General features: G+C 42.3%; 1 protein-coding gene across 3 annotated transcripts in view; it reads right to left on the bottom strand.

Moving 5' to 3' along the window:
• The window catches only part of RNF111 (ring finger protein 111), a 370041-nt gene that overhangs the window by 321519 nt on the left and 25519 nt on the right, over nucleotides 1-23003 (bottom strand). For all 3 annotated transcript variants that reach the window (XM_086959381.1, XM_086959382.1, XM_086959383.1), the window contains exon 2: nucleotides 5690-6587. In XM_086959381.1, the coding sequence (XP_086815507.1) occupies nucleotides 5690-6518 (829 nt within the window). In that variant the 5' untranslated portion in view covers nucleotides 6519-6587. The remainder of the gene's footprint in view (nucleotides 1-5689; nucleotides 6588-23003) is intronic.

Genomic DNA, 23003 nt, shown 5'->3' with positions numbered 1-23003 from the left:
AGACATGAAGCAAACATTGCATTACAAGCAGGATGCTTTCAACGAATATTTGATGACAGCGAATCTACAGTGTTTAAAAGAGAAGAAAGAATTGACTTCTATTCAAACAAACACCTGCATGCTGATTTATGCATAAATCCGACGAAAGTGAAGTGAGAGGCTGATTGTAAATTGCAAAGAGTGAATTAATCCAGAAATCTGCTCTTCCGAGATAAAATAGCGAACAACTGGTAAATTAATGAGATATTGTAAGTCTTGTTACATAAAGGGATGTTTCGTCAATGGTGTTGACAGGTAAGAAATGGGGTAGTATACTCGTTAAAAGGATTTTCCTGAATGTTCTATTGAAATTAATTCAATTTAATGTATGTATTCATACTCTGTATGTGCTACACAAGAAGAAGCTGCTAAGAATGCATCAGGGGCACACAGTCATGAAGAACGTTCTTACACAATTTCTGGGGAAGTGTCTTTCTACATGCATAGTGTGCGGGGGAAGGTGATGTTAGTGGTATAAAAAAGCACAAATACAATACCTGTGCAGCAAAGATATGTCTCAGAGTTAATTTGAGGGAATGTAGAAAACTGAGATATGCACGAGGACTCCATGGAATAAACAGATGGTCATGAAGAAAGTTTTGTTAGCAGTACAGAATGAACACATTTCATTTATAGGCTGAAACTGAAAGAGCAGACCCATTAAAATTGCACGGCACTGGGGAAAGAAAGCTAATGTACTGTAATTGTGAGATTAATACTAGCAGATCTATGCATTTTTTGTCTTCTCGTTTAGTGTTGTACTTGCAAATAATCACCAAAATAGTTAGAATCAAATAATGTAATAACCATGTCTTAATAAACAAGCATTGGCATAGCCAATAGGTCTCGCTTCTGGGACCTTATGTGTTTATCCTGAAGTTTTGGCTTTGTTGTAGAGATTGTGGCTGATGTGCATTATGTTGGAAAGTTATAATGAAAGTGTTATATATGTCTCTGATAATATATATAACTGACTTTTAAGGAACCTGTAGAATGCTGCCTGGGCCGCACCAAAATTAATGGTAAGGATATCAAAATACCAGGTGTGTCATTAAGGGTGTGCATATTGTCGCTTAGATTATTGTAATCTCATTATACGGCACAAAATTTGGAGATCACTGGTGCACAGATGTCAACATTCTCAGTTATTCCTTAATCTGGAGGGTTTTATTTAGGAATTTAACGAAAAAAGACAATGTTACAAATAAGTTGAGCTTTTAGTGAATGTTACAGTAAAGAAGTTAGACCTTAAGCATAAACGTTACAGTAGACATACAAAAACTATTTAAAAAATCACGGGAAAAGAGCTACGTAATGTAATGCAGGCCTCTCAAATCTTTCAATATGTGAGGACACAACAAAAAAACAAAAAAAATCACAGAGGAAAAAATAATCCTGAATGGAAGGAAACGTCTACCTAAACACAAAAGCATTGAAAAAATGCATTGCTTTGCACTTTAATGTTATTGTTACCTAATTATATATGTACATTTTGCATCTGTATTAGGTTTGCTATTTCGTGCATGGAACAAAAGAAATGTATACATGTGCAGTACACATCCAATCGAAAAACAAATAAAGCAACAGAGTTGACAACATTATGTGGCAACGGGAAGTTAAATTATGCAGAAAGGTAATATGCAATTACGCTGCATATGCATATGGGTTGTGTGAGATATATATCTACCTATTGAAGCATTTATCACCCCTTATTTCTAAAAAGACACCAAGGGACACCACAGGTAATAATGATAAATGGTGTCAAATGCAAGGGACAGGTCAAGAAATTACAAAAAAAGTTTTGCTCTCGGGCAGAAATCATCCAAATCCTAAAGTAACTAGACAATTAACCATTGATCTGCATCGTTATGCATGAGGAAAAGCTTAGTACCCTTTTTCTCCAAAGGTTTAACAATAGAGAAAATTTTGAAAATGGTCAAATATTTTTCTAATTATCTGGGTCCAGCAATGACTTGTTAAGAACTCATTTTCAAATGGGTAGTAGCTAGAAGTGGTGAGAAAGCGTGAATGAAATGTTGTTAAAGGATTGGGATGAGTAAAGGAGGGTTAAGTGCCTGCTGTTCAGGTGAAAGTCATGTGCACTGCTTGGCAAAGCTAAGCTATACTGCCTTTGTTTTTGTTCTGAATAACCACATGTTTTTTGTTATAGAGAAACCAGAATGCATACACATTTCGATACACTCAGCTTTTCACTCTTCCATGTGCCATCGTTGGTCCTCTGATAACTAGAGGAACCCCAAAAGTACAGACACTTTTTCAATGAGGGTGGCACCAGACAAATTCTCCCCCGTTGTGTAGTGACTAGAGCTTAATACAATTTAGCCAAAGGAATTAATCTATGCTTCATGGGTGAGGCCTAAATAGACCACACCCAAACTGGGGTTGCTTGTATTACCATCTTGGGGGAACCGGATCTAGAAGTTTGGGGTTGACTGCTCCTACTGGAGCAAGATCTTTGCAGATTTCTATATGGCTGGGCTGTCTAGAGTGGCAAAGTGGGCAATGAAATGGACTGAAATGTGGCCAGAGTAAAGGAAAGTGGCTGAGATAAATTCAATGATTCCACCCACCATTTATTGGTTTCCTCAACCATTGGATTTGGTGGCAGTCATTTGGCACTTAATGCACACAAGTTTCTGTACCCGTAATCCTGTTATGAGACAACAAATAGCATCTCCAGCAAAATATCTTCCCAGTTTCCTAAACTGGGTGGGATCCCTTATTTTTAGCATATGTAAAGTCCATTTGGGCTGGGTGTATGCTGCATTACAATCGTGGCTTCATTAGAAGGCTTTCAATGTCCTTGTTAGACAATCCACACTGCACCTACTCCTCTCCAGGTCCCCTCATTTGAATCTTTTGTAAATGTTTGTGGGGAAGGGATGGGATTTGGTCTATAGCTCACTTGCGTACTTGTTTAGAATAGGTCTATCCTGACAGTGCAACCTGACTATCTCCTATTCCCTGTGTTGTTGATGGTTCCCCCAGACAACGGGCATGGATACAATGCTGTCTGAATACAATATACAAAATCTTGGACCAGTCCAAACTAGCTTAAAAGTCCACAAAACAAATGGCAGCAACAAGAAAATGTCCTTTTCCAAGACAGGAGATAAATAAGCCTAGCCCTCTGGTTAGCTTTAGCTAACTTTCCTGCCAAATCTGCAAAATGGGTGAAGTTACTGGTCCCATGTACTCCCTCAGCCACTATAAGGCTGTTTGAACACCAGTGTAGAAAGAAGACCTCTGACCAGGATGGGAACATCTGCAAAGTTGATGCTCTCTCTCCTGCCTAGCACAAAGCTATGGAACACAGAATGAAGCCTGTACTGCTTTGACCAATGGAGAGAAGAAAGGCTACCTCCAAGAGGAGCTAGACTCAATCTGTCAGAAGAAGGACACTTTGCCCCTGGAAGACCAGAGGATGGCCCAGATAACCGGATGATCTGCATTGAGGACGTCTCAATGGACTGAGGTCACACAGGAGTCTTGAGATCTATGTAGTACCACTGCTCAGAAGAAGCAAGAGCATCATCTAAGCTGTAGAGCAGCATTTTTGACAGTCATCACAAGACCTAGTGAGCCTGCGAAGTCCCCAATCAATCACTGTTCTCTTCTTGAGCTCCAATGGGGACCATGAGGCATCTTGCCTTCAGATCTCAAGTGTGGGGTCCTACTTTGTTGCTTGGTGGTAGTTCCTGTATTTCCAAAACTGTTTCAACCATCTTTCTAGTTCCTACTCTAGCACAGAGAAAACAGCTTTTACATTTCTATTACGACCAAACTCTAAAGTCCAGTTTCCAGTAGGGATTAGTGAAGCTAGTGACTGCAGTAAATGACTGGTACGCCCAAAGTAACATGCACTGAAGCTTATAGGTCACCTATGGACTTGTTGATTTGTACGGATCCACCATTAAAGATGTCCAATTTAAGAATATAACAACCAGTTGGGTCCAAGGTGGGACTGTCTCCTATGGGCCGGTATACCGAACTAGATTTTATGGAATACTACATACTTTGAATGGAGTCCTTGTTCGAGAGGTATTTTTCTGCACACAGGTAATTTTTATGAGGCAGCCCTTATTTACTATGGCACAAGTCCAACCGTCACAAAACACACTAAGTAATGCTCTTGAACTTTAACAAGTTACAGGCCATGTAGTATATGGTCAGAACTACAGAGTACAATGTTAGAAAACTGTTAAAGGAAGACTGCACAAAAACTAGAGTACAGATAGCCAGGGTGCAGGAATTACGGAGCCATTGCTTAGTCTTGGTTTGTAGCTCTGTCAGGCTACGAAATGTTAAGAAATATATGACAGAGAGCATTATAAGATTTCAGTAAGTTCCACTTAACACATGGATGACTGGTTGCATGATAAACTAAAGGAGTATGGAGGCATAGATTCAAGAGAGATTTTCCAAGTCCAGACAGCAGTATGATAGGTTGCCACATGTACTACTGCTAACCTGATGTTCATGTCCACTCTCTGGCTTATATTAAGGCGCAAAGCATTTGGAAGTGCAACAATCAGCATTGTGTCTGTTGGCATTACAAGACTTATGGAACAGTAGGATTAGAAAGGGGAGAGGTTAAACTTGAAAAGGACAGTGGAAATAATTACAACAAAAAAGCAAATATTTAACAAGATCCTAAAATGTGTCGACAACCGTGCAGAACTACAAAACATTTCTGTATTAATAAAAACTCAAGCTACATAACTTCCAAAGACTGTTTTCATAAATCACTTCATATTTGGCAAAACAACAGGTGGGTTCAAATAGAAAATGTTATTATCTGCTTAAAGCTTAGCACAAAGGGTAAAAAAACACAAATAACAACACTACCCATAAATTTCGGAGTTCTAGAATGGAATCTCTTTAACGATCATTATTGTAGCTAGTTAAACAACCAAAGATTATTTCCATCTCATGTCAGGGTTACTATGATTGTATTTTCTGCACATAGATCTATCAATTAGAGTAGGAGTCCTCTTGTTTTAAGACCTTGTCATTGATGTGTTGTATCACGAAATAAATGCAATTTAAAACCAAATATGCTGTCAGACTTCAATCAAACTCCCTTGTTTCACTTGCAAGCTTGTCTTCTCCTTTGTTACATTAGATTGATCATTTTCACATTCATAGTCTATTATTTATAATGTATTTACATAATAATTTCAATCATTTTGCATTATTTTAAATGTTCAGGTTAAGAGACAGCTTAAAGAAGAATACGAGGGTACTATAGGTAAGGTGTTTTTTTTAATTACTAAACAGAAAGCACAATACTTACAGAGCACAAGCCCAATATGGCCTCAGTTGTATGTTAAACATACAGACTCAGATTGTTTTTGGACTCTAGCTTCGCTTCTTTTATGGAAACTTTATAGTTAAATAACCGTCTGTGGCCGGTGCACCATATACCTTTACAAACTCAAAGGCCAAAAAGCGATCTTGATAAAGGCCTGTTATTCCTCATTACCAAAAGAACAATTAACTTTTCTTTTGATGCTTCAAAATATGAAAGTTATAAACAGGCGCACTTTGTGTCAATACATGCATGGACGGATACCTTTTAAGTAGCATGAACACATAGAAAGTTAAATAATTTGATCGGTAACTTTACCTGAGGGAACAGTCACAGCAGGAGGGAGATTTTCACTTGGAGAGACAAACAAATCTTCCTCTCCCTCTGTTGACGAGCTGGAGGACGAGTCACTACTGAGGTCGTTGTCACTGGAGCTACTAGAGCTGGGAAGCAATGCATACTTGCGGCGCGCTAACACCTCCCGCTTTTTCCTCTGCAGCAATATCCTATCTTTTTGCTTTTGTGTCCGCTGAGAGGAACTGTTTTTCACAAATCGCTTCCTATGGGAAGGTTTCCTGAGAGCGTTGCTTTGAAAGCAGGCCCTCTTCATCAACAATCCAGGGACAGGCTCTGCCTCTGTTCGAGGCCATTTTTGTGATCTTGCACTATTTGTTCTAGTAGTACTACTCAATACTGCCTGTGGGTGCCTCACAGCCTCCTTGTCCTCCTCAGACGTTACAGTGTCAGAGTCCCCAAAGTGCAAGCTCGACGATGGCGAAGACACACAGTCACTGAATGAAGAGTCGTTGTCTTCGTCACTTTGTGTCTGAAGGTGTTGCCTGAGTTCTAAAATTCCCTGGTTGTCTTTGACAGCACAATTTTGGGCATAGGAAGGGCCAGCCTGCTGGCTCTTGCGTTTCTTCCTCATCACGAGGTTTTTTTCTTTCTCTTCTCGACTGCCATTTGTGTCTTTCTGTTGCTTTTGAGAGTCACTGCACAGATGAGCAAACTCATTCACCCCTTTGCTTGCAATCATTTGCACTTCTTCGGGGAAGCTTTTGACCGCCCCAATAGGTTCAGGGTTCAAGAGGGCACCCTTCAGGCTCTCCTGTCTCTCTGATGCATCCGAAGGAACTTCACTCTTCATATCCGCTTCCTGGGTATAAAAATTCGATGTTCAGGAGTTTAAAGACACATGGAAAAGCTCCAGCATGGCCTAAAATGATAAAAACAAATCCGCTGGTCACTTTATGGAAATTTGAAAACATCGGAACTACAAAGGACATTTATTCATCACACAGACAACGACACACTTGATTATATATATATATATATGTGTGTGCTATGCCACTAAAACGGACGTGTCAGGTGTATATATATATATATATATGTGCTATGCCACTAAAACGGACGTGTCAGGTAGAACGTCTAACAGCTAAAATTAATTTAAAATACATCTGTTACACATAAGATTACGGTCAAGGCTACAGCTGAAAAGTTCTTTCAATGTGCATATGCAGAAAGGTATTAAATGTGCTCTAGTCAAATACACAGCAATATGATCAAGTGTAAATTAAGCAATTAAGTCAGAATGGAAAAAATCACATTAAAATTCGCAAATGTGCCGAGCACTTCAACAACACTGTGTGTTTAGAACATGTAATTTGAACAAACCAAATGTCAGTTGGCTACTAGACTTACAAAGGGGCTACGTCTGTCTAAATGTGGCATATTTTGCCCACCTCTAGGTAATTTCAAACTTTATTTAGAAAATCAAAAGCAAATGAACCATAATGCTATAGATGCAATCTAGTCTAGGCAACGGCAGACTTCAAAGACATTTTCACTTCTACTATACAACTCGAAGGTACTGGCTGTGAGGCAAGATACAGCCTCTCCAATTCTGGTGAAGCAGGTCAGTTCCCAACGACATGATCAGATTTACAAAAGCATTGATAAAATAACTGTTCTTTGACATCATAGGATTCTTTCAAAAGCGGACATCCGGTCTTTAGAATGATCCTAGTTCTGAGCGATAAGACAAGTCAGGAGCCACGAGTTCCCTGGGGTCCATATCCTATGTCTTCTATCAGGGATGTTAATAGCCAACAAAGTATGTGGGTTGTGCTGGGAATTAGTAGCGGATTCTGCTTACTATTTCATTGTATTTCACCTCTTTAGATTCTACTTTCTGCCAGTTGGTGCTGCGCTGGCAAGCTTGCAGGTATGCAGTTACTTACTTGAATACATTTTCTGTCTCAACAAGCCATGGTCTGTTTAGTATGACTGACTGTAGCTAATAGAGCTTCAAAATAAATAAAACAAACTGGATAAAGCTCGCAGCGAGACCAGCACATTATATGAAGGTGCAAATCTAACCAAAACAGCATCAGCAAAACCAACAGATGTGGCATTAGCCAGCCTCCTCTTCGGTTGTGTCGATGCGTGTTTTATTTTGCTAAAACTTTTATAAAATGTTATTCCTGGGGAAGATGCCGGGGGCCTCATCGATCTAAATAAAAAATTGGCTAAAAGCAAAAACATTTTTGGTCTCAAAGGGCCCACATTGCCTTAGTAGTCCCGGATACTTTTAGGAAACTACTTTGTGTTTCGATGTACTCCTTGTCAAATGCCATCACTCTCAGTGAAGTTAATCAACGGCTGAAGTGAGCTGAATTACTGCCCCACACACTTATTGCAGTAGAGGGTGGAAGAAAAATCTGGATGACAAAATAACAAGTCAATCAATGAATAAATATTTTTATAGAGTGCACGGCTTCTCTGGATGCCATGGGATGGAGGGATCTGGTTCAAAGCACCTATAAGTACTATACATACAATTTTAGTAAATACAGATGGTCTCGGATAAAGCAACACAGAAAAATAAAGTATAGCAGATATTATTATGCTTATCTATTTGAAAATGATAACAATAACTAACTGGTATAAATTAGCCATTTAACATAGAATCCGCCCACAAACATTGCCCATATTGACTGCTAGAGTCTAGTATTTTAGTTCTCCTGTGTCATTCCATCAAATCCTTCAGTCAAAAACTTAAGTCAATTCTAATTATTGCCCTCTTTTTTTTAAACTGTCTGCCCATGCTGTTGAATTCATCCCACTGGGGCGCCAGGAATGATCCCTCACATTTTTAGGTCTCGGCTGATCCAGCGCATGCGCTGGTCTGGCCGAGACATTTAGTAGGGCTTTTAAAAGTGCTACTTTCCCAGCGACCAGCTTACTACCACGCGAACAAGAGCACGTGCACATGCGTGTATTATCAAGCTGGTGGCCGGCAAGGTAGCTCTTGCGGTGACGCGCATGCTCACCACACGCGTCACCACTCGCAGGGTTTTTTTTAAATTTAATTTTGCAGCCGCGCGGCTTTACTTTTATGGCCGCACGGCCAATGCTTGTTTAAATAAATGACTCGCGAGTCTTTTATGCCCTCCACGCCAATGTGCACAAGTTCATTCTAATAACATTAATGAACATTCAGTAGGCATTATTTACCGGTTATGCGCCCTCACAGCTGAAAGTAGCCCTTGACCTGTGAGAGATTCTGATAAGGACCCCAGGCCCTAGAACGTTCATTAACATTAACAGCTGTTCTGTTGTAAAACATTTTCAAAGCGTCTAGACGCACTACCAAGAGTATTTGTATTCCACAGTTCAGTAATTATTGTTTATTTACCAAGGAAGCTCTAATATTCGCCCAGCAGGGACATGGCCTTCCCCTTAGACATCATGCGCCACTCAGTTTCTTGACAGAACTTGTTTTTTGGGGAACCCCTGACGAGAAGGCGGCGCTCACCTGCCCTCAGTGATGGTGCGCGCCTTAGAAAAGCGTGTTTGCCAGAGGCGCGTGACATGCCCATGCTGACCTTGTTAAGATATGTTCTGTTGCTCTTTTTAACGCGTGGACTTCCCCCAGGAGCCCTCTAAGTTGAAGGCAGCTGTGCCAGGCTACGACGCCGCTCGGGATCCAGAGGATACCGCCCAAGTGTCAAGGACTGATCCAAATCAAAAGGTGGACGGAAAAGGCGGGGTTACATCACCGAGCTATTGTTTAAACTTATACTTGGGGAGGGGAGGCAGTTCAATTGTGGTGTCAGCTCGGTGTTTATGTTCACTTTTTGGAGGGAGAAGCAGAGCAGAAAAGCATGGGCTTGTATTTTGAGGATAGCAGCTTGTTGAGAAGAACAGCTCCCTCCCCACTCGGGTCATCCATTGTCCCGTATCATAGATTCCTGGCATTCCCGGGTTGTGGAGAGTCGCACCAAGAACCGAAGAGAACGGCTTCTTGTGACAGGACTCCCTTTCCTTCTGTTTATAGTGGTGCTACAGCCCTATAGTGGGCTGGGCCTGGAGCTTTACCAGCTGTTCCCTCTCCGGATAGACGCCCCATCCCCTCTGTCCGTCCACTTGCCCGGGTGCGCGTTCATGCTGTAGCATCCGAGGTCGCCCCCTCCCATACCATACAGACATCAGCCAACCGTAACCCTCTCTTCCCTCCACAAACTGGCCTATTATGCCCCTACCTCCCTGTTAGATTTGGAGGTCTCTAGTTGGCACAGATAGGTACTTGTGAAAAATAGGGACCCTCGCCTCTAATCAGGATAAGGGGATTACACTCCTAAAATAACCCCTGCTCACCCCCTTGGTAGCTTGGCACGAGCAGACAGGCTTATGTCAGAGGAAGTGTGTTAAGCATTTGTGACCACATACAGTAACCAAGTGACAAAACTACAAATAGACACTACACAGGTTTTATATCAAAAATAAGTATGCTTTATATAGAGTTACCACAAGAACAAACGACAAAAATACACAATACTGCTACTTTAAGATGGTAGATTAAGCTTAGTTCAGTTCAGTTCTTAGATGCTCCACTTTGCGTCAACGTACCTTAGGTTGCGTTGCGTTCCACGACAAGCAATGTCGCAGCGAGGGAAATGTGGCAAAATTCAGGTGCAAAGAAATATAGACGTGAAGATCTTCCAGATGCGGCACGCTTCTCCAGGGATGCGAGAAGTTCTCGGTTCGATGTGTGGACTGCTGCGGCGACACCCTTGCGATGCGACAACAGCTCCAGCATCGACACTTTTCTTCCACGATGTGTGAAGCTTCCGCACAATGCGACAACTACAGCGGCGACATCCAAGATGAGACAGCAGCAGCTCCGACGGCGGCACGCTTCTCAGAGATGCGAGGTGCTCTTCTTTGATGCGGTGCAGTGCGGCAGTTCCAGCGGCGACACCCTCCTTCGGAGTTGCGACGGCAGGCACGGCGACACGCTCCGACCTCGTTGCAAGATTAGTCTCCTGATGCGGTGTAGTGCGACAGCTCCAGCGGCGACACCCTCCTTTGGAGTTGCGACGGCAGCAGCAGCGGCGACGACACGCTTCCTCTTCGTTGCGGCATGCTTCTCTCTGATGCAGTGCAGTGCGACAGTTCCAGCGGCGACACCCTCCTTCGGAGTTGCAACAGCAGGCCCAGCGACGGTGACATGCTTCTTCTCGCTGAGACGCGCTTCCAGCTCCTTGCGACACGCAGTTCCTCAGAAGGCCCAAAACAGCAGGGGGCACTTCAAAAAGAACTCTGGGGCGCTGGGGGTTGAAGTCTGTTGTCCCTGAGACTTCAGCAGGAGGCAAACTCTTTTCCAAGCCCTTGGAGATCCTTCACAAGTTGAAAGCAAAGAACACAACGTTCCTTTCTCCTTCCTTTGGTAGAAAGGCAACCACTGCAGGCAAATTCCCCAAGCAGCACTTCAGCTTGGGAATAGTCTCTCCTCAATTTCTTCAGGTTCCTCTCCTCAGTAAAGGTTTCTTCTTGTAGTCTAAAAGTGATGTAATTTCATGGGATCAGGGTCCCAATATTTATACCCCAAAATCCTTTGTTCTCTGAGGGGAGAGGGGGCTTGGCCCAGTTCAAACCAGTTCTGAAGCACTCTGTTTACCAGACTTCTCCTCTCCTTTCACAGTGCAGGGCACATTAGATGCCCCATAGGAGGTGGAGCCAGCATTGTGGAAGGCAAGTACAGTCCTGGAGCACTTTGTTTACAGGACTCCTTCTCTTCTTTCAGTGTGCAGGGCAGAGATCTCAGCCGCTCCCCAGGGGCTGGAACCAGCATTGTGGAAGGCAGGCACAGCCCTATTCAAGGTTCAGGTGCAACTCTAACCTAGCAGAGGCAGGCTTTAGATAGTTAAAGTAACAAATACCTACTTTCTAAAAGTGGTATTTGCAAACATAGAATATTAAAATAAACTTCACTAAAAGATGTATTTTATTATTCTGAGTTCAGGCATACTAAACTCTAATTTCTACCATGTTCTCCGAGACAGTTAGGATTATAAACATGTAATAATCGAACAGCCCATTCTGGCCTATGGAGAACAGTAGCCTTACAATAGTGAAACACGAAAATGGCTGTAATTCACTATTAGGACATGCCACACACATCAGGGCTTGTCCTACCTTATACTTACAATGCACCCTGTCCTTGGGACTACCATAGGGGTGACTGATATGAAGCAAAGGGAAGGTTTAGGGACTGGCAAGTGGGTGCACTTGCCCAGTCAGCATGACAGTACCAGACTGCACGCAGGCTCTGCAATGGCAGACCTTAGTCACATTTTACAAGGCTGCTTCTGTGGGTGGTACAACCAGTGCTACAGGCCCACCAGCAGCATTTGGATTTACATGCCCTGGGCACACTCAGTGCATGTATTAGGGTCTGACAAGTAAACCAATTAGCCAAACATGGAACCACTGATTAATAGATCAATTTCAATAGGGAGCACTCGCACCCCACCCTGACCCAGGCGTCTTTTTTTCATGCACACTCCTCCCACACTTCCGCTGCATACTATGTGCCCTCCTTTTACAGTTCTCCACCTCAGTCTTCATACACTGTAAACAGGGCTTTAAGTGGGCTGAAAAAACTGGGGGGGTCTTTCAAGGGGGTGTGGCCAAATTAATTAAGGGTGTGGCTTAAAAACACAACCTAAAAATCTGTACCTAGCATAGTGTGCAGCCCGACTGGTATTTTGTTGTTTCTATCACTGCATCCAGATATATAATACCACAAGTAAAGTAACATCATACCTACAACAGTCAGGACAATTGGCTTTGTCAATGGTTGTTAGTTGCATAAGATAAATAAGCAGCAGCCATCGCTTGTATATAATATTGAAAACACTTCCACTTACAGAGCTGGTGACAACACAACAATGTTGCTGCTCCTGAGTTCCGAAAAAAGAGAAACCCTGAGAGAAAATTACTCTTTAAAGGATTTCCCTTCCCCTATAACGCTCGAAACAAAATGCACCACCTGTGCAAGGGCACAAAACAGATCCCGATAGAGACCAGTTTCGAGGCCTCCTTAAAAAAAACTGCTGGTGCTCAGACCCGGAGAGACCCGGCCCACTTAAAGCCTTGCTGTAAACTCTACGTGCCTTTTAAAATATTAACCATACGTTTCTCTACATGCTGCAGCCCAGCATTTCCTCGATCCTTCACTGCACTCCGTAACTTATTCTCCCCCCTGCATTTTCAGACCATATTTCCACGTTATCCACTACACCCAGTTGTTTCCTTTCTCGGCACACCGCTTCCAACTTGCTCCCTGTCCTCTACCTCCGCACCCCTATACAAATAGCTGCGCAGTGCTCTTGTCCTGCCCCCAATCTGTGCCACTGCCATCCCCTCCCTAAGCCCCTCTGTCCAAATTTCACCCAATCATTTCCTTCACACTGCCTGTTCCCATGCCCCTTAGTCTGCTTGTCCTCCTCGCGCACTGCTCCCCTCCTGTTTATTTTACGTCTATGTGTCTAGTTCTAAATTTTCTTACTGTCCACCCTGCGCTTCAAATTGTTTTCTCGCACTGTCTGCATTCAATATATTTTCGTATTCTATCCTTTCCCTTTCAATCATCTATTTGTCTTTTTTTGCATTCGTTCTCCTACACTCTCCCAATACCCTTTTATTACCTCCTCTCTCCACCCCTTTCTGCATTCTAACTCCTCACCCCTTTCCCCACAACTGTTCTTAAGTTCACACCTTTTCTTATTCATATCCATATCATCCCCAAGCACCCTCTTCCCCTCCCCCACCACATAAGCTCAACTCTTCCATCCTACACATTTGGCAAATAAAAAAAGCTCAGTGGGTTACATTCTTCCCCTGCAGAAACATTTGAATAGCATGCCAGCCACAGGTTCACTTTTTAGGAAGGCCACTTTGCCTCCAATCCTTTTGAGGTCGGCAACCCGAGCCCCGTGACATGGGGTGATAATAACCCACGTTATTTACAGTGCACACCATACATCTTTGAGAAAATAGTAAGCCCACTTCAGCCACTGGCGCTGTTCACTATAAGTGATGGCATTTTGCTTCTCCATATGCGCACATCCACATCCACTTAAAATGTAGTGCACTTCACGGTCATTGGAAGAAACAAGGACCCCACTGGTTCAGATACAATTCCTGGGTCAGGGTAAGCAATTTGGAGCAAAGGTAACAACCCAGGACAAAAAGCATAAACTAAAACTGGCTTATGTGAAAATACAACCATAAAAGGAAAGTACACAGTGAATTACAATGATATACAAAATTTAATAAAATTAGTAAAACGGATTGATATGAACATATACAATAAATTCGATAAAAGAGAGAATATTTGTAAAAAAAAACCAATTTTTTTAGTCATGATGGTTTTACAGAATTCAAGGGATCATAGAATATATATTATTCATTGAATTTAAAGAAAGAAGCTGATGTCTGTCAACGCGTTTCGACACTAGACGTGTGTCTTCATCAGAAAGGTAACAGACCGCGAGAGTATGCAAATTTGAAAGCCTGTATATTTTTTCATAGATAAGGGGATCTAAAGACTATGTCCTCCCCTTTTCTTTGGCAGATTTCACATACCGAAAGCTGCTAGCAGGATATAGGTACCCCACCTCTGGATTCCTATAAAATAGAAGACGCGCTAATACAAAGAGGAAAAAGAAAGCAGGTATATTAACAACATGCAACAATGGGACAAAGCAACAAGGTTTCTCGTGCTAATGTTAAAAACTTCTAACGCCGATTGCTTGTTATTTGACAGGAATATTTCTCTACACCTTGACAGATTCAAGCAATCGACTGTCCATTTTTAGACGCGTGAACACCTACGAACTCTAAATAACGATTCAAAGGTAAATTGTAAAATAGGTCTAGGTCCTATACTACACAGTTTATGCTTTTTGTCCTGGGTTGTTAACTTTGCTCCAAAGTGCACTTCACTGTCGGCATCTATACACTTTTCTCTGCCTTGATTTCATCTCCTTTCATAATTGTTACATTTATTTTTGGAAAAGGTCATTTTTACATATTGTTTTATTTTAAACAAGGTAAAAACATTTTACATGGCACAATTTGGACTTTTACATTTAACGTTGTAATGCCTAATGCATATATTTGCAAATTAATCTCAGAAACCTTTTGCCTATGCGAATACTTGTTTTTAATTAAGGTGACCTGTACTCATCAAAAGAAGCATGCGTACTATGATACCCTCAGGTTGTTCTGGAGCAAGCTTTAGTACTTGAACTTGTCACAAATATATTACAAAACAAGCATTGGCATAGCCAATAGGTCTCGCTTTTGGGACCTTATACATATTTAGTTATGCAGCACAGTATCCTTGGTACAATAACATCAACTGTTGCATGGCTAAAAACGTATAAGGTCCCAAAGGCAAGACCTATTGGCTATGCCAATGCTTGTTAAGTTCTAGAGTCCATCATTGATGTGTTTCAGTGATGATTCAAGATGTCTATACCAAAGCCCTGTATACTCCAGTTGCTTCCCTCCTATAAAAACAAGCCTTCTATTTCTGTGATGTAGTCTGGCCATGCTGGTTTGCGTAATGTAAATGGAAGCATGTTGGATAAGAGGCACCTGGCCGAGCTCACAGGAGCCGTACATCGGTTGAACTGCCCCAGAGAACCCACCTCTAAACACCCTGCTCTTCTCACTTCCGTGCGTTCCTGAAAGAATGCTCCACAACTGTTCATGTGCATTCTGCTCCTTACTCTTCAAGCTGCTAATATCCCTACTACCTCATCTCTCCCCCGCCCAGAATGATGCTCAAACATTTAATGTTTTAATTTTTGTATTTATTAATTTTAGGTCAGAGTGAGTCATACATAAGGTCATTGCAGTACATAGTGTATATAGATGAGGAACAAGGAAGGGCAAAAAAGAAAAAAAGGGAGGTACAGGAGTAGAGGCAGAAAAGAAACCATAGATGCAACAAATACTTTGAGCAATCTTTCCATATCCAAAATCACATTCATCTTATTTAATCAACGTTAACACTGGTGGAATCCCAGCAGAGATTATTCCAAGTCCTTTCAAACTTTTTCAGAGAGGTGGTAACTCTGACTTTAGCCAGAGCCAGCTCTGCCTCATAGATCTGATGGATAAGAACCATCCATTCTGCAGCCTTGGGAGCATTTGCAGAAATCCATGCCCTTGTGATACAGATCACGATTGTAAAGTGCCTCCCTCGTAGTCCTATTTAACCCCAATCATTTTTTCTTTAGTGGAAATTAGGACCTGGTGACCTAAGCTAGATGACAAACTCGCTCACCCCTATCCAGAACTTTTGTGGAGCGGGACAGAGCACAAACATATGTACTATGTCAGCAGTCAGGAGCTTACACCTAGGACATTTAATCTCAACAGTGGTAGCATTTGTTCCCCATTTAAATATTTTATCTGGAGTATAATACAGCAGGCATATAGTGCGCAGATGTTGCAGCTTCAGGCTAACAAGAGTATACAGAGTAATCTAGTATCTCTAAAGCCAGCTGAATCTCTGAGGCTGAGCTCTCCAATGAGAGCAATCAGCTCTACTTAGCCGCCATTATCAATATATCATCTGTGTTGGAACAAAAAAAACCCTGGTAGTTCATGTCAATCAAGAGTTTTTTATGTCTGGTCTATAGTAGTATGAGAGTTCTGAGCCCTCGATATCGAGTGTATATTGACATCCTGACTGGATATAGTCCCTCACTTGTAAGTATTTAAAGAGATGTTGCAGGAGCCCATAAGAATCTTGTAGTGAGAACGATCTAAAACCATTCACGTTGTAGAGCTGACCCACAGTTAGAACACCGTAAACTACAAGCTGGGTCCTGAAAAGCCAAGGTAACGATTATACTATTAATAATTCTGCTAATAACCAAGAAGATGGAGGACTCATCTAATGCAGAATGGCTCCGTAAATGACATTCCGTCTATATACACTAACCGGGGCGTGACAATGATTATTTTACAGGGGTTTTTTTCAGTTTAATTGTAGATTTATAAAAATAAATTGTATCTGATTTTGCCACAAACTGACACTAAACCGTATAGTCAGGTACAGACATGGATGTGTGAAGCTGAGATAGGATGAACAATTTTCTTAGATTTGCATGAATATTTAAAAGTTGTCATTTGGATTGTTGGTATATTAAACAGGCCATTTATGGTCCGTCACTGGCCACATGGAGTTAAGATACGTCACAGTCTGCGATTTAAGTTTGGAGATGACAGCAGAGAGCAGAGGTTCATAATTCAATTTAATGATATTAAAAACTTTTGGACACAGCCTAATACCCAGATAGACTGCCGCTGTGGTTCACCTGGAGTAGGGGAATCTGGCTTAAAATTCAGGAGAGCCAGGGTTTAAGATATTTTAAGCTTGCATCCAGATACCTTGCTAAACCATGCAGCCTCATTGACGACCTGTTCGATTGCTATCGTCGGCGTATGCAGTCAGTTTCAGTTGTTGCCCTCTGACAATCAAAGGTTGCATATCTGCATTCCCAAATAGTGACTGTAAAAAGAGCTCCATGTACAGAGCGAACAAAAGGGGAGAGAGCTGACACCCCTGTTGAGTGCATCTTCTTTTCTGAAATTGATTGAGCAGTTCCCTGCAAGGACTACCCTCATCCTAGGTGTCTAATATAAAGCTTGGGTCAAATTAATAAATCTTTTGCTTGTTCCAAAAGTTCGCAGTGTAGTCCACATACGGTCCCATGCAACACAGTCGAAGGCTTTTTCTGCATCTAAATGGATCATACCCATATTGAAGTTAAGCCGACCCGCAACATCAAAAGCTGCAATTGCTGTGTTGGTATGACTAGTAGTATCTCTTCCTGGAACAAATCCATGTTGTTGTGAAGAGACTAGGGACGAGATTAAGGGGGCCAGATGCATGGTCAAAACTGTAGCAAACCATTTTGCATCTGTGTTAATCAGAAAGATGGTACAATATCATCCCCATTTCCTCCAATGGCTTATCTTTTTTAGGCCTCGCCTAGGCATCGAGCATGCGCTGCCCTAGGAGGGCCTTTAGCCATCGGTCTGCTCCTTTTCAAGCACACTTGTGCTTGTGGTGGCATCCACCTTGTGGGAGCAAGTATCGGTGCGTACAAATTGGAAACATGCGACTTTCGCGCAGCCGTTGCTTGCTCCCGAAAAGCGGAGGCCAGCACAAGCAAGAGCGTGCTTGAAAACAGCTGCTCGCGGTCGCGTTAATTGTGAACTGATGGGCTTTACTCCCTCTTGATTCTCCCTTGTCATGGCTCATTAAAAACAACGGTGCGCAGGGCTCCTTGTGTGTCAGATTACTCACAAGGCACTGCACTTTCGTTTTTGCTTCTCCTCATTCCGTTTCCTGCTCTTTGTCCCTACGGATTGTACTTTTGCTCCGCTCTGTCTCCAGTTGCACTGCTTTTGTTCTCTTCTCGCTCCGCTCTCCTTAGTCCTGCAATCTGTCGGTTCTTTATCCATGCGTTCTGTGCTCGTTCTGGGTGCTCTCACAGCACTTTCTCCTTCCTCTCCTCATTTTCAAATACCCTGTTCATTCAGTTGGTGTGTTCGTTTGCTTTCTCCATCCTGTCTTTAAACTCATCCCCTTTTCGTTGCATGCTTCGCTCTTTGACTGTTTTCTTTTTCACCATCAATCCTCTGGTTTTTTTCTTCTCCAGATTAACTATTTAATGCCCCAATACACAGGATTTCAGCGCAGTTTAAGGCCCAGGCTTTAAGGCAGTCGCTGATTTAATTGTTGGACACAGTGGTGCAGTGCCTCCATCACCCTATCCTTTTCCACCCATTTTCTCTTTCTGTAATTGGTCTGTGTGCCCCTATCGCGAGGACATGGGTGTCGGAAATGGTATGCATTCAATATTAAAATGTAAATGATATATTTGCAAAAGCATCCTTGCCCTCTTCTCAGCCCGCAAGCCACGCCTCCACAAGGACGTTTGAAAGCCCGGGCAGAGGGCGGCTTGTTATCAGCCAAAATTTAGCTTATTTCTACCCTGGCCGTGTTTTGCCAGTTCCCTTTGGAATAAGCTTTAAAATCTATCTTGCTTTCTCAGAAATACAGGAGCCTGTGAATGAAAGATCAAGTCACTGGCAGCGAAGGAGAGGTGAACAATAGGCAGCTGCTTGTCAAGGGGAAGAAGCTTTTCTTATTCTCCCAAAAAGTAGCAGGACTGACCATGCTGGCCTGCGGGTCTCCGTTTTCCTAACGCTTGCTCACAGTGTGTCCAAACACTTGCTTGCATATCCATCTCACTAGTCTAGTTATGCACTTGCTCAACCCCCGCACTTCAGTCAACCCACACATGCCACAATCTATTTGTAGGTGTACGTCAGGGCTCCTTGTGTGTCAAGTTACACACAAGGTGCCGCAACCTGCCACAGCACCGTCAGCCCGGTTTGTGTGTGCCTGTCTCGGTACAGCCAAGCATGCCTCCTGTGAGTGACTTAACTATTCAGTACAGTACGCTGTTCTACCACATACTTTAAAAACATTGCCAAAGCCAATAGCACTGGCTAAGCACATATAGGTCCCAAAGGCGAGACCTATTGGCTATGCCAATACTTGTTTAGGAATGCAATAATGTTGGTGGAATTTCATGTAACCAGAACAGTCCCTACTAAATAAATGTGTTGAGCCACTTTAAGGAATTCCACAGCTATTATATCATCAAATACCTTGTAGAACTCCAAGGATATAAAATCCTCACATGCCGCCTTACCGGTTGGCAAAGCCATTAATGCAGCATCAATCTCAGTCATAGAAAACTCAGCCTGCATGTTGCCTGCCTGATCTTCCTCCAGGTGGGTAGACAACACTGCTGGATATAATCTGCGCAGTCAGCTTGATCTAACCTGTGGCTGACTGTACAGCTACTTATAGAACCAGACAAATTGTTCCAGAATGGACATAGAAGTAGGGTGCACCTTGCCATCATTACCGTTAATCGCCTGTATTGCACACTCTGAGCGTCGGTCTGATATCTGGTGTGCTAGCACCCAGCCCACCCTTTCCCTGTATTCATATTGTAGCTTTCTAGGTTTAGCATATCTGGCGGCTACCTGATCTTTCAGCCTATGTCTTAGGAGTGACCTTTTTTCCACTAGTTAGGGAGAAAAAAAACACCTGTTCATCTACCAGTCCTTGGGAAATTTTAGAAGCATGCAGTATTTTAAGTTGTATAATAACTTAACAGAGAGAGTGAGCCTCCTTCGAGACATTTCGGTTTTGCTTGACCACATACTGCAGGGTAATGCTCCGGACGCATGCTTTCATTGTGTCCCAGATTATTTAGGTTGAAGCAGTTTCCTTTTTGACCTGAAGGAATTCCCGAGTAGCCCTGACAGAGAAGTTATATAGCCGTCATTAACCAGCAAATGCAGAGGAAATGAGAACTTGGCATGGTTGGGCCCATCTCCAGTTGGGTCAAATGAAAACAGAATCTGGTTATGATCCGAGACGATCCTGCGGCACACCTTCATTTCCATGCTATCCAAAATTAATAAAGGGTGTGCCACGAGTCACACAGCCCATGCAACTGTATCAAGTTCTTAAATGGTGCCCGGGTTCTAGACTTATGCGGGGTGGCAGTACAATTAGTGGTATCTACACGGTTATCAAGTATGCCATTACAATCGGCCATTACAATCAGTTCCCCTGCCAAATCCAATAGTTCCAAATACTACATATCTAATACTTCTGGGTCGTCAACGTTAGGACCATAGACCACGCACAGAACAAATGTTAATGAATTTACTCGGAACTGTGTGAGGACCCATTTTCACTTAGTGTCTGCAACCGTTCTTAGGATTTGGTCACAAAAATCCTTAGCAGAGTACACTGTAACCCTGCATATCGAAGCTAATTGTGACATACAAATAACTATATAAGATCCCTACTGTTTAATTAGGAACCGATCCTTGTATGATAGGTGGGTCTCAGACAAAGATACCAGTTGGGGTTTGTATTGACCAGGGATACTCAAAGTATGGCCTGGGACCTGCATGCAGCCCTCCTGACCTTTAATTGTGGCCCCCTAGTGAACAGCAGCACTAGGCTGTTGTTCACTTGACAGAGCAGAAACATTTAGCAAGCTGTAAAAAGGGCATATTTTATTTGCAGGTTAACTAAACTAAAGGTAAAGAAGCAAATAATGGTCTCTAGGCAACTTAACTTTATCATGCATCTGCTTTGCGTCCCTCTACGCCCACCTTTCAACACCCAGACCCTCCCCTGCTGGCATCGATGCGCCATCGGGAAACCACAGACAGTACGCATGTTAATTCCAGATATATTCCAGCATATACATTTAATCTGAGCAATGAGAGCTAGAACATGTTACACCTCTTACGCACCCTTCTGACCTTTGTGATTCTAGATTATTTCTCCACCTTAAGATGGACAAAAAGTAAGCCCTGAATAAGTTGACCATACTTTGAAAATATTTTGACCAGTTCCCCCCAAAACCCTGTTGCAGAGGCAAGGTCACCTACAGGAGACCAATTGTTGTGATTCTCCCACCCCCCACCCCTCAAATCCCATCTCCACCCAACGTCTTCCCATACTCTTGAGAAGCAATCATCACTCCCCACACACTGGCTGTCAGCTGGAGACAGTCCTATAGAGCACTGACTTCCCACACCCCGAGCCCCGGACAACCACCCATCAAAATACAGATAACAGTAAGAAAAGATATTGCTTCCTAATGGGATATCTAATCAGCTATGCTATATTGGCACCCCGTATCATAAACCCATCTTAGAGGGAACGGACAGCACCAGAACACAGAGGGAAGAGATGAGAGAATATAAAGGGGAATAGGTGGACGCACTGCTTGTGTTGAGAACGGTCTCAAATGTTGTAAGGTGCTCCGGAGTAACACCCTCCGACAAGGGGTGTGAGTAAATATAAAAGGTTGCACTGCCCAAAATTGGGAAGTGTCCCCCGGGCTCCTTATCAGTCCTGTTACACAGGTTTCATCACTTTGTAATCCAGGTTTTAAACAATGATTGTTTATTATTTCTTCATAACTCTTGTTGTAATCACAAGTACATAGTTCATTCAAAGAATATACTCATTTTTCAAAAAAGCACTTAAGTAAATCTCAATGCATTTCGGCATTATTACGATGCCTTCTTCCAGGGGATAAGTATCTACAATGAGGAAAAGGGAAACAAATGCAAATAAGGAATTGACGTGGGTATAAACGTAACTTAAACTATGCCAATAAAACACCACTACTAAAGTGTGATGAAGAGGAGATAATATCCGTGTGCATTAACAGCGAAATGGGGTATGGGAGGGAAGCAAAGTAAAAGAATAGAGTAAAAACCGTTAATCCCGAGAAGGTAAAAGCACCAGTGCACGCAAAGATCATTCGAAAGTGAACAGTCAAGTGTTCGATAGCCCGAATAGATAAAAGTCCGTGGGTGGAAAGCTTACCGTGCCGTTTTTGAAGAAGGTAAATACCGGTGACTTGTTAGTATGCCGGGTCCGCGCGGTGTGTTAAATCCCGGAAGAATGTTAAAAAACGGGTGGTTGCTACGTTACCAGTGACGTAGGATTTACGCGTCTGAGGTGTAGGTTAAAGAAAGAAACAGGACTGAACGCGGGTGAAGCCAAACAGGATGTGAATGTGGTGTCCCGTACAGAATTAAAATGGAAAAAAGAATGTTAATAAAAAAAATAGTTGTAAAAAATATATCGTGTGGTCTAATCAAGAGACTCTATATTAAGAGTAGAAAAATAATAATAGATGATACGATGTGTTGGTGTAGAGTGGAATTGCAAATCGAGTGATTTAGTTGTGAAAATGAAATAAAATACAATGAAAGGAAAAGGGTGTAAAGGAAAAAATTAAATGATAGGGAGAAAGGGAGAATGGAACTATCCATTCGTCGCAGTTAGGAAAAGCCCTTTGAAAACAAAGGAATACAATGTTAAGTTTACAGGTAACATGCAAATTCAACTCGATCATTGAGACCATTAGGTTTCATACTGGACAAAGTGAAAATCCAATAATTTTCACGTTTCAAAAGTTCATTGTGGTTGTCCTTGCCCGGTTCTTTGATAACAGTCTCCAATGCACAAAACCTTAATTGAGCGATTCCATGTCCTGCTTCAAGAAAATGTTGTGCTACTGTGGATTTGGATTGTTTTGTTCTGATATTAGATTTGTGTTCCGTTAGCCTTGTTTTGAGTTTTCTTTCCGTTTGCCCAACATAAATTTTGACGCATGGGCACTTCAGCATATAAATA

Source organism: Lissotriton vulgaris, chromosome 2_2 (genome assembly GCF_964263255.1).
Source record: "Lissotriton vulgaris chromosome 2_2, aLisVul1.2, whole genome shotgun sequence".
NCBI lineage: Eukaryota > Metazoa > Chordata > Amphibia > Caudata > Salamandridae > Lissotriton > Lissotriton vulgaris.
Note: the sequence above shows the minus strand (reverse complement) of the source record. Positions and strands in the feature narration are given on the sequence as shown.